The sequence below is a fragment of the Bison bison genome, unplaced genomic scaffold (assembly GCF_000754665.1).
Source record: "Bison bison bison isolate TAMUID 2011002044 unplaced genomic scaffold, Bison_UMD1.0 scf7180017864141, whole genome shotgun sequence".
In the NCBI taxonomy this organism is placed as follows: domain Eukaryota; kingdom Metazoa; phylum Chordata; class Mammalia; order Artiodactyla; family Bovidae; genus Bison; species Bison bison.
In genome coordinates, this window is record NW_011494713.1 from 5,973,976 (window position 1) to 5,986,274 (window position 12,299).

A 12,299-nucleotide genomic window follows, 5' to 3' on the forward strand; every position below is an offset into this window, starting at 1 on the left:
AGAGAGAGCGGAGAGGCTGCCAGTTCCCGGCAGCTGCGGGAGGAGCGAGGCGCGGGCGGGGCGGAGGCGGGGCGCGGCGCGCCGGGGAGGGGAGCGAGGAGCCGGGGAGGCCAGGGAGGGCCTCGCTCCGGAAGTGAAGCTGCCAGACCACCGGCTAATGGAGCGCAGCGGAGGGCCCGCTGACCGCTCTAGGCGCCACGGTGAGTACCCGGCAGGGCACGCGGGGGCGAAGATCGTAGGGCGCAGTCCCTGGTCCCCGCGCCCCTCTCCCGGACCTGCCCGTCCCAGGCGCCTCTTCCTCACCGCATTGCGGAGGTGGGCCCACGACGAGTGCCCACCGTGGGGAGGGCTCCCTCCCCCTGCCCCGGGTGTGAGCTGATGGGTGGGGAAAGTGGCACACTCTGGCGGGCTCCAGGACACCCATGGTGGAGGGGCGGGGGAGAGAAGGAGGGGCGGCACTGGGGATGGGGAAGAGATGGCGCAGGCCGCGCGGAAAAGGGGGGACCATAAGAGGCGCGGGGACACTAGAGCTTCGGTCTAACCACCGGCCGTGGTGGAATACTGGGAGCAGAGATTGAAACGAGATTCTCACTTACTGCTCCCACAGTAGTGATGGTGGGGCGCATCATGGCCGGGAGAGACACAGAGGGGCGTAGCAAATACGAAGTGGGTGGGTGTAGAGACAGAAAATAGATCTACAGTCTGTGCAAGTGTAGCAAGGCGAGGAGTTGGCAGGTACAGCCCAGCGCGGCAACTTAAGGATATAGTGAGAGGGGACACCGGTGCGCGGTATTGGCCGAGGGCGCCGTGTACCGTCGCTGTGCCACTGCGCCAAGAAGGGTCCGGCAGAAGGTCTTCATCTGATATCTTCCGCCCCTCCCTCCTGCCAAAGGGGGAAAGATACACATGGAAGCCCACCCGGCCAAATCCCCAGCCCTACCCGGGGCCACTGGCGCCCCGCCTCATTCTACAGCCCATGTAGCGCACTGCGCCAGATCCGCGGGGTTTCCTAGGCTGCCAGAAGCCGCGTGCCTGGGCGCTAGTGCGCGCGCGTCCAGTACAGGATCAGCATGTGGGGCGCGGCTGTGATGGTTGCCTTGAATTGTGTGAGGGCCAAGCAGCGGAAAGGTGTATGGGGACGTGGTGTGTATGCACGAGTAGATCAGCCTCAGCCATGGAATTAGTGGACATCCAGGGGGCATTTTGATGTAACGCCAGTACATCAGGCCAGTAACACGGCCTCCAAGGACCCTTCATTGCTTACTTCTATTCCCCGTGTCTTTTCCACGTCTCAGTCCCTGCCCAGGGTTGATTACAGCCCCGCCCCTCTCTCCACAGTGGCAAAACCCTGCAGAAACGATGCCCATCCTTTGGCAGCTCGAGAAGGAGCTCTGGGCATGCTCAGTGATCAGGGTGGGTTTAGACTGGGAAACTGTTAACCACAGGAGCGTCGTGCCGGGCTGAGCAACCAAAGATTCGGTCCCATTGTCAGCCCTTGCCCTTGGAAGGACTAAATGCGGATACCCAGCCCTCCTCCACAAATGCCAGGGAAAGGTGAATGGAGTTAAACTTAGAGGACAACCAATCCCAGTTGGAAGATAAGCCCACCATGATAGGATGAGGAGGAAGGACAGAGGAACGTACCTGTGCAGGAGATGAGAGAACAGAGACGGGCGTTTGGACCCAGCACCAGATGTGCTTTGCATTTGAATAAAGTGCCTCCACACGAATTCCATTTCCTACTCCTAGCAGACCCCTGGGATGAGTGCTTCCTTATCACCACTTTCCAGGGTAGGAAACAGAGTTAGATGCTTTGCCCAAGGTGACTATATGGTTAAATGATCCAACAAATCCAGTGGGGTCTTCCACCTGAAAGTCTAGTTCTTTTTCCACTTTATCCTATCTTTATGTGAGATTTTCACATTTTTTCCCCTATCCAAATATTTCCAGTCTTGGTCTTATCCTGAAGCACCCAGGTGGCTCAGACCATAAAGAATCAGCCTGCAATGCAAGAGACCCAGGTTCCATCCCTGGGTGGGGAAGATACCCTGGAGAAGGAAATTGCAACCCATTCCAGTATTCTTGCCTCAGAAATCCCATGGACAGAGGAGCCTGGAGGGCTGTAGTCCATGAGGTCACAAAGAGTGGGACATGACCAGTGACTAACACTTTCACTGGCCTTACGGTGTACCAGGGATGTTTCATTTGCCATATTTCTATTTGGAAGGTTGCATTACAGATTGAGATAGCCTTTGGAGGAAGAAGCCACTCAAAGGTAGCCTAACCTGAGCAGGACAGTTATGTAAGACTTTAAGAGGTGTTTCTTCCTGGGTATGCAATGTCTTCAACATCTCTTGTTTCCTCTAAATATTATAACCGGGAAGGTCACCCCTATATCTTAGAAGAGGGTCATGAGGCATGAGGGAGGAGTCAATGTACTCAGATCCCTGGGGCTGCTGGGCAAGGACTCAATCCAGCATTTTGCCCTCCCTGCCCTCTGGCACACGCACCTCCTTTCAGCACCTTCTAGAACTCAGGATATATGCCTACAGCAGGAGCAGCTCCCCCGCTTTAGCTGCAAGTTGGTGTGTGTGGCATATGGACCCCATTTGGACTGATGGAAAATTTTAGGGCAAGAATGATCGTATCCACTTAATACTCCATGACAATAACTCAAGATAGAAGCTCTTCCCTTTTTAAATCAGCCGGTCTCCACCGCTTCTTCACAGATGTGCCTCCTGTCTTTTTCTTTGCTTTTCAAATGACCCATTCAAGTTCAGATGCTAGGAAGAAAGCATTGTGTTACTATCTTAACATTTATAGCAAAAGAAAACCCCTAGTTGTACATTTGCAAAGCATAACCAGGCATAACCAAAGAGAATTAATTCATAACTTCAAGTTTAATTTATTTGGCTCTGAGTTTTTAGTAGATTGTAAAACCTATATTAAGTTGTATTTATGTTAGTATATTAAAGCATATTATGCAAGTTATATTGCTAAACCCATATTAAGTTGATTTTAAATGTTTGAATGATTCTAATTGGATTTTTAATCAAAGGAATGAACTAACTCAATATTGTTTAGTAGCATTAATTAGATTATGAAGGATTTGGGGGGATTTTTTTTTTTTGGCTTCATGGCAATGCTTGTGGGCCTGGCAGTGAAAGCACCAAGTCTCAACCACTGGACCGCAAGAAAATTTCCAAGAATTCCTGTATTTTTCAATAAGTGTATTAACAGTGTTCACCCTGGGTATTGTCATTGTTGAGTCTATAAGTCATGTCTGCTTCCCCATGGACTGTAACCTGCCAGGGTCCTTTGTCCACAGGATTTCCCAGGCAAGAATACTGGAGTGAGTTGCCATTTCCTCCTCCAGGGACATTGGATATTATCGTCATAAAAATACACTATTTACTATATTTATACAGGGCAGCTTGGCTTGGCTGGAGCAGAGACACCCAGACACACCATTGTGCTGAGTGGGTGACATCTTCTTGTACTAGAAGCTGAATACATAAGCGCCTTGGCTGTCACAGAACATTCTGGAACAAACAGGTACCTAACAAACAGCCTCCCGATTTCACTTTTCATGTGAGAAAGATCTTGAGTCCTGTCCATCACTGGAGCTCCATTAACTGGCATGCCTGATGAGTATATGGTGGGGAAGCCCAATTGCAGGAGGGTCCCCAAGAGAATAAAAAGTCACTGTAAGCAAAGAAGAGCGATGATTCAACTATAATGTAAGGCAGTCTCCTTGTTCCCCCCTTCCGCTTCCATCCCTCACCAGGTACCCATGCTTCCCAGAAATGAGAGAGCTGTGTGGTAAAACTGAGCCTTGTTTCCCTAGGAGCCCAAGCCACTCTGCTGGGAAACTTCCCTCCAAGAGTTCTGGCTGCCAGAGTGGAGGCATCTCCCCACTGGCTAGAGAGAGGTGAGGAGGCAGAGACCCAGAAAGGGGTGAAAGGAACTACCACGTGCTTCCGGTGGGGCAGGTCCCCACCCGGCCTCCTCAACGAGACTGCAGAGCCTCTGGCCATGGTCCTGTCATAACAGATACTAACCTGGGGCAGGTCTGGAGACCTCACGGAAAGGGCCAAGTTCTTGCCACTGAGCAGCAAGGGTGATTGGTCCAGGACCTGTTAACTGGTGGGTTAGAAGTCTAGAAGCTCATCTGGGATATTCTCAATTTGAACTCAGCGCCAATCTGTCCCATAAGCTAATCAGTAGCCATAGAATTCCAGCCAGTCAGTATCCAGCAATGGCGCTGGCCCTGTTGGAGGACTGGTGTAGGATTCTGAGTGTGGATGATCAGAAATCACTGATGGTTATGGGGATCCCAGTGGACTGCAGTGAGGATGAGATTCAGGAGGTCCTGCAGGAGACTTTAAAGCCTTTGGGCAGGTATAAACTCCTTGGCAAAATATTCCGGAAGCAGGAGAATGCCAACGCGGTGCTGTTAGAGTTGCTGGAGGACCCTGAGGTCTCTGTGATCCCCAGCAAGGTTCAGGGCAAGGGGGGCATCTGGAAAGTCATCTTCAAGACCCCTAACCAGGACATGGAATTTCTGGAAAGACTGAACCTCTTTCTAGAAAAAGAGGGACAGACGGTCTCGGGAATGTTCCGGGCACTTGGGCACCAGGGGTTGTCTCCAGCAGCCATGCCCTGCATCTCACCAGAGTTACTGGCCCACGTGTTGGGACAGGTGATAGCACATCCCCCTCAGCCTCTGCTCCCCATGAGGTACCGGAAGCTGAGAGTGTTCTCAGGGAGCGCAGTGCCTGCCCCGGAGGAAGAGCCCTTTGAAGTCTGGTTGGAACAGGCCACTGAGATAGTCAAAGAGTGGCCGGTAGCAGAGGCAGAAAAGAAGAGATGGTTGATGGAAAGCCTTCGCGGGCCAGCCCTGGACCTCATGCACATAGTCCAGGCAGACAATCCATCCATCAGCGTGGAGGAGTGTTTGGAAGCATTTAAGCAAGTGTTTGGGAACCTGGAGAGCCGCCGGACCTCCCAGGTGAAGTACCTGAAAACCTATCAGGAGGAAGGAGAGAAAGTCTCAGCCTACGTGTTACGGTTAGAAACCCTGCTGCGGAGAGCCGTGGAGAAGCGGGCGATCCCCAGGAACATCGCTGATCAAATCCGCCTGGAGCAGGTCATGGCCGGGGCAAGCCTCAGTGAGGTACTCTGGTGTCGACTTAGGGAGCTGAAAGACCAGGGCCGACCTCCCAGCTTCCTGCAGTTAATGAAGGTCATCCGGGAAGAAGAGGAGGAAGAGGCCGCTTTCGAAAATGAGAATACTGAAGAGCCGGAGGGAGGGGATGGCTATGGCCACTGGGGTAACGAGGCCAATGACTAAAACCCAACTCCGAGGGCGACCCACAGATGGTGGTTGGAGGGACAGCCACGTTATTAGGCTAAGACCTTTTCAGTCTTTTTTTCTCTATAATTTGCACAGTTGAAATCAAAGCATTCAAGCCAGGTTTTATTTTGTTTTTCTTTCATCTTTTTGGCTGCATCGTGGGGTATGTGGGATCTTAGTCCCCCAACCAGGGATTGAATTCATGTGCCCTGCATTGAAAGTGGAGCCTTAACCTCTGAGTGGCCAGGGAAGTCCCTCGAGCAAGGAAGATCTTGATTCTTCTTCATAAGGAAAAAAAAAAAAAATCTGAGAGCTTCTTGGACTCTACATAGATAATTGCTAAGTCTCTTCAGTCGTGTTTGATTCTGTGCAACCCTGACCTAATGGACTATAGCCTACCGGGCTCCTCTGTCCATGGGATTCTCCAGGTAAGAATACTGGAGTGGGTTGCCATGCCCTCCTTCAGGGGATCTTCCCGATCCAGGGACCAACCCTGCGATTCACAGATGATTATTAATAAACAAAAACTTAAATTCCAAATAGGAGGTCAGAAGCCTAAAGGAATCTGAACCAGATGTCCTTTAAATCCCTCCCAATAGACCAAAAGAAAGAAATGATGTGAGAAAAAAAAAATCTCTTTTGTCATCTATTTAAAAAATCCCAGCTGTTTGAATTAATTTGTTTTCCTTTCTCAAATCAGCAAGCTGTGTCTCTGAGTACCATATAAGACAGTGTTCAGAGAGCTAACCATCATAAACCTACCAGCCTGGCCCTGCTCATGGCCTCTGAATATGAAAAGCTAAATAAATAACCTTGTGTGTAAAGAAGGAAGCACACACTGGAAGCCAGTAGAAGCCAAGAGAAGTGTCGTTGCTGAATGAGTATGACTCCTCCATCCTGGATTCCTCTCTTTCCTTTCTTGGGAAGTACTCTCCACGTCTCTGCTGGGTGTCAGATAGATGGTTCCAGGCAGCGTGTTACCCCCAAGGCCACAGAAGTCCATGGTGTGAGGGACATTCTCAAGAAAGGGTAGACATCACAGGAGGGCCTGGAGGAGCAGGGACGCACTGACCATGTTTTGATTCAGGCCAGTGGTTAGAGAAGAAGATTTTTAGTGACGACAAAAGACAAAGAAGAGAGGAAGTGAGCTGATAGTTACTGAGAAAATGCTCTGCGCCAGGCATCTTACATGTATTTCCTTTCATGTGTACAGCATCCCCAGTGTGGGATAATTATGCTCATTTTAAAAGAGAGGGGGGACTTCCCTGATGTTCCAGTGGTTAGGACTCCACAGTTCCAAAAATAAAAAAGCAGGGGTTGAAGATTTGATCCCTGGTTGGAGAGCTAAGATCCACATTGCCAAATGGCACAGCCAAAACTAAACAAATTATAATTTTTAAAAATATCTCCCAAATAAAAATAACTAGATAAGTGAGAAAGAAAAAAAAGTCCTCATGGGTTACATGGTCTGCTCAACATCAAAACGCTAACAGGTGGCAGAGCACAACGGAAGTCGGGACCTCTGTGACTCTCCCTAATCCGCTCTCCACCGTGATCGCAGTTTTCAAATCGTGCTTTGTAGTTCTGCGGGGACATTTCAGCAATTCCATGTTGAAATTGTATTTTACACTCTTTAAATCTCTATTAGATAACAGGTAGACAGACACAAGTGTGCTGATATCCAGATTTTAACACACTGGCATTTGCCAGCAGGCTCACTGTTGTTTCCAGATTGACTCATTTTGTGCAGACCTTGGAAAAAAGATTCCCTGGTGAGATCCAAGCACACAGCTAAACTTCTACTCATTCTTCATAGATTAAGGAAGTCATAGCACTTCAGAGGTGTTTCATTCAGGCTTATGCATGTTCTGTGATGCCAAGTGTGCTTCAAGCATAAATGAGCATCATTCAGTTAAGCACTACCCAAGGCTCCAACACAATCGATGTCTCACATCCTGGCAGCTTTGTATATACAACAAACAATTGGGCTAGCTTCTCTAAGTATCAGTTTTCCTCATCAGAAAAATGGGAGGCCTATAGAATAGGGTTGTTGTTAGGATCAAATGACATAATGCCTTTTAAGCACTTAACGTGGTGTCCGGAACACAGAAAGCCCTCAATACATGGAGGCTCTTTCTCTTATCTTTCCCATGCTTATTGTCTGATCAGTGCATGTTCTCTTCTTTTTCTAAGTCCTGCAATAATGAGTAAATAGGTAATCTGTCCGGTTGCAACAACATTGCATTAGAAACCATTAAGTGCTTGTGGTAAGTTGGCGTGCTTATTGCATTATCTTTGTGATCAGTTTTCCAGCTATTGTTGACTATTGTTAGTGATTATAAGAAATAAATTATTCTTTCTGATGGTAAATAATTTTAACTGAAGGAATATCTTGAGATTGTAAGAAAAGGCTTTTATTTTTTAAAAAAATGTACCACTTGTGAGTACTTACCTTTACAAATAATAGTTCAATTTTTCAATACTGTCAAACAAAGTGATACACCCGGATTTCATGTGTTTTTTGTATTTGTAAAAATGGCCTCATTGTTCTCATGTATTCTCAGTAGTAAAGTGTTATAAATGTGAAGTTATAAAATAAATCGATTCTGGTAAGATTCTGAGTTTTTTGTGCTTTGTGTATTATGGTTCTGTATAAACTTTTGCTTAACAAAGGGATTTAATTACTAAAAAAAAATTTTTTTTGAGAGACAGAGATTAAAAAATCAAGCTAAAACCACAAAAGATCTTGAATTCTTCTAGGAAAAAAAAAAAAAAACCGAGAGCAAAATGCTGGGATGGAAATACTTGGACTTGGTCTCCAAAGATGAGAGGGAGCTTAGTTCACCCATCACTGATTTCCCTTTTAACCTACAAGAAATGACAGACGGAGGCCGGGTCCCTTGGAGACCTCCAGCCCATTTGCTTAGACAAGTAACTGTACCTTGACATTCACCAGCCTCTATTCTGCCAAAGAGGAAGTGACCCAAAGGTGAAATACTGCATTTCTTGGATGAAGTCATTTTTTGCTATATAGATATATTGTCCTGGTGCTCCAGTCATGTCTGACTTTTTGCAACCTCATGGACTAGCCCACCGGGCTTCTCTGTCCATGGGATTTTCCAGGTAAGAATACTGGAGTGGATTGCTTTTCCTTCTCCAGGGGATCTTCTCGACCCAAGAATTGAACCTGAGTCCCCTATGTCGGCAAGCAGATGTTTTACCGCTGAGCCACCTGAGAAGCCCTATATAGATGTATAGAGGGGTTAAAATTTCTCTTGTCTTTAGCCCTTTTGAAAAGAGGAAGAGCACTTCCTCTTTTCTACAGCACAGTGGGGGAGCATTCCTCAAGGGCTGTACATAGTGCAGATCGACCCACGATAAGTGTCAGGAGGGATGCTCAACACTCTCTCCCAATCACTTGAGCCAAACCTTCCTGGAGATTGGTCTCACCTCTTACTTAATCTGTGTCCAATCCTGACCCTTGGAGTCCAAGGCTTCCAAGATGACATAGTCCACTGCTGAAGTTAACTTTTCATTAGGGGCCTGTCAGGCTGTAGGTGTCACCTGACATCTCCCCCTGTACCAGCCAGTCCTGCCAAGCTTCTCTTTTTGTCCATGCTAAACACAAGATCTCTGGTCATCAGTTCCCAACTTGACTTTCATGTCTACATTACACTGTGCCTCCTCCCCAGTGCTGATCTTTAAGACCCTCCCACATGCCTACTGGATTTCCAGTGTCCTGAACGACTACCCTATATGACCAGAGTCCTTGCTGGATACTCTATGACCGTATTCCTTGATTGAACTCTGGTCCTCCTGAGACTCTATTGCCCTCAAGCCCCTTGAGGAGAAGCTGCTCGTTCTCTCCCACTTCCAGAGAGATTGGAGAAGGGTAATAACATCTCTTTCTCTCACCATCATCACATCTCCCCTTGCAAACACCTTTGCTCCCTCCTGGCAAATGATAACTCACTCTGCCCCACCAGCCACTGTGGATCTGTTATGACAAGCCTAGACAGAGCATTGGCAAAGAAACTAAAGTTGGTGCGGGTGGGTGGAGTTTAGGACCAAATCTGGCTTGGTGTTATCTAAAGAAATAGGAAGAAAAAATTAATGAGCACAAGCCATATCCAAGGGAGACCTACAAGCAAGACTGAGAAAGCAGGGGGGGTGGGGGGAGTTGTTTGTTTTACTTTTAATTTGGGCTTCCCTTGTGGCTCAGCTGGTGAAGAATCTGCCTACAATGCAGGAGACCTGGGTTCGATCCCTGAGTTGGGAGGAACCCCTGGAGAAAGTAAAGGCTACCCACTCTGGTATTCTGGCCTAGAAAATTCCATGAACTCTATAGTCCATGGGGTTGCAAAGAGTTGGACATGACTGAGTGACTTTCACTTTCTTTCACTTTACCTTTAATTGGAGGATAATTGCTTTACAATGTTGTCTTGGTTTCTGCTCTACTATGAAGTGAGCCAGCTATATGTATACACATATCCCCTCCCTCTTGAACCTCCACCCCCATGCCACCCCTCTAGGTCATCACAGAGCGCGAAGCTGAGCTCCCTGTGTGATATGGCAGCTTCCCACTAGCTATCTATTTTACACATGGTAGTGTATATATCGGAGAAGGCAATGGCACCCCATTCCAGTACTCTTGCCTGGAAAATCCCATGGATGGAGGAGCCTGGAAGGCTGCAGTCCATGGGGTCGCTGAGGGTCGGACACGACTGAGCGACTTCACTTTCACTTTTCACTTTCATGCATTGGAGAAGGAAATGGCAACCCACTTGTGTTCTTGCCTGGAGAATCCCAGGGATGGGGGAGCCTGGTGGGCTGCTGTCTATGGGGTCGCACAGAGTTGGACACAACTGAAGCGACTTAGCAGTAGCAGCAGTGTTTATATGTCAATGCTACTCTCTCAATTCCAAAGCAGAGTTTTGAAGCTAGATGGCTGAAGCTGGAGTTTTGAGGGAGTGGAGCCTGAGATGAAATATACAAGTGAAGTATAAGAGGATCTGAGACAAGTATTGTCAAACTCATTCAGGATTTGTTTTGCTGCTGTTGTTGTTGTTGCTGTTGTTTGACCATCAGCATAATCTTTGGATGGTCTAAAGGCCCAGGATTAAAGCAGACATCTCTCCCATCCCCCACCTGTTTGAGGGGACCAGGAACTTCTGAGTTTGCCCAGGGAAGACTTAACACTCATTCAGACAGTCTCTCAGAATGGAAGACAGTGTCCATAGGTGGCTATCTCAAAAGCTAGCCTTCCCACTGAACAGGCCCTGGAGTTGTCCCCATTCAGGATCTACATTATACAGCTCTCCCTGCCCAAATGGCCCTTGACATCCCAAATGGACATTTTCTTAAAAACCAGAGTAACTCCAGAAGTGCATGCCAGAATCAATTCTATCACAGGAGAAAAGCACCGTGTAGGGTTTCAGTCTCTCTTTCAGGCCACCAACTGGAGCTGTCCATTAGTCTAAGAGACAGCTGAGACCTTTCCCCATCTTCCCCACCCCCCACCCATGAAGGGAAATGTTCCCAGAGGGAGTTACCCAGACTTTGAGGGGGTGCCACTGCTGGGAGCCATTGCAAGAAGTCCCCAGGGAAGGTCGGGGATGCTCACCCCCACCTCCCATCCCATCCCAGACCTGCCCCTGCTCTGCACGGACTAAAGGCAGAACCCCACTGAGGGCCTTTCCTGGTTTCTTGGCACAACAGTTTTGCCAACAAACTCAATTACTATTATTACTATTAAAGAATATTACTATTCTTGAAATAATAATGGTCAGAAAAGGAAACTTTATGTTTTTCCAGTTTTTTTGAGGTATAATTAACAAAAACAAATTGTATATATTTTTAAAGTACAGTGTAATTTAAAAATTTGTTATTTCTTTATTTCTGGTTGCACCGGGTCTTCGTTGCTTCACACGGACTTTCTCTGGTTGTGGCGAGAAGGGGCTGCTCTTTAGTTGCAGTGTGTGAGCCTCTCATTTCGGTGGCTCCTCTTGTTGCAGAGCACGGGCTCTAGGGCACCCGGGCTCAGTAGTTGCTGCTCATGGCTCAGTTGCCCCAAGGTGTGTGGAATCTTCCAGGACCGGAGATCAAACCCAGGTTGGGCTTCTCAGGTGGCACTAGTGGTAAAGAACCCACCTGCCATGTGCAGGAAATGTAAGAAACTCGGGTTCCATCCCTAGGTCAGGAAGATCCCCTGGGGAGGAAATGGCAACCCACTCCAGTATTCTTGCCTGGGAATTCCCAGACAATGGATCCTGGTGGGTTATGGCCCATAAGCGTTGTAAAGAGTTAGACGCGACAGAAGCGACTTAGGACAGACAATACATGGTGAAATGATCTCCACAGTCAAGATAATTAACACATCCATCATCTCACACAGGTACCATTGTGTCTGTGGTAAGAACACTTAAGCTGTCTACTCATCAGTAAATTTCAAGTGCACACTGCAGTATTATTAACTATAGTCCCATGTTATATCTTCAGTTCAGTTCAGTCGCTCAGTCATTTCCGACTCTTTGCGACCCCATGAATCGCAGCATGCCAGGCCTCCCTGTCCATCACCAACTCCCGGAGTTCACTCAGACTCATGTCCATCGAGTCAGTGATGCCATCCAGCCATCTCATCCTCTGTCGTCCCCTTCTCCTCCTGCCCCCAATCCCTCCCAGCATCAGAGTCTTTTCCAATAAGTCAACTCTTCGCATGAGGTGGCCAAAGTACTGGACTTTCAGCTTTAGCATCATTCCTTCCAAAGAAATCCCAGGGCTGATCTCCTTCAGAATGGACTGGTTGGATCTCCTTGCAGTCCAAGGGACTCTCAAGAGTCTTCTCCAACACCACAGTTCAAAAGCATCAATTCTTCAGCCCTCAGCTTTCTTCACAGTCCAACTCTCACATCCATATATGACCACTGGAAAAACCATAGCCTTG

General features: G+C 47.9%; 1 protein-coding gene across 1 annotated transcript; it reads left to right on the plus strand.

Moving 5' to 3' along the window:
- The first annotated feature begins 100 nt into the window (after nt 1–100).
- PNMA2 (paraneoplastic Ma antigen 2) lies at nt 101–7,974 on the plus strand. The gene is made up of 3 exons (XM_010840157.1): nt 101–200; nt 3,429–3,555; nt 3,848–7,974. Exon 3 carries the CDS (start codon nt 4,259–4,261, stop codon nt 5,351–5,353), a length of 1,095 nt encoding a protein of 364 aa, XP_010838459.1. The 5' UTR covers nt 101–200; nt 3,429–3,555; nt 3,848–4,258; the 3' UTR covers nt 5,354–7,974.
- Nucleotides 7,975–12,299: the final 4,325 nt, after the last annotated feature.

Excerpts from the sequence above, each read along its gene's own strand:
- PNMA2 (XM_010840157.1), top strand. The coding sequence starts at position 4,259 with ATGGCGCTGGCCCTGTTGGAGGACTGGTGTAGGATTCTGAGTGTGGAT.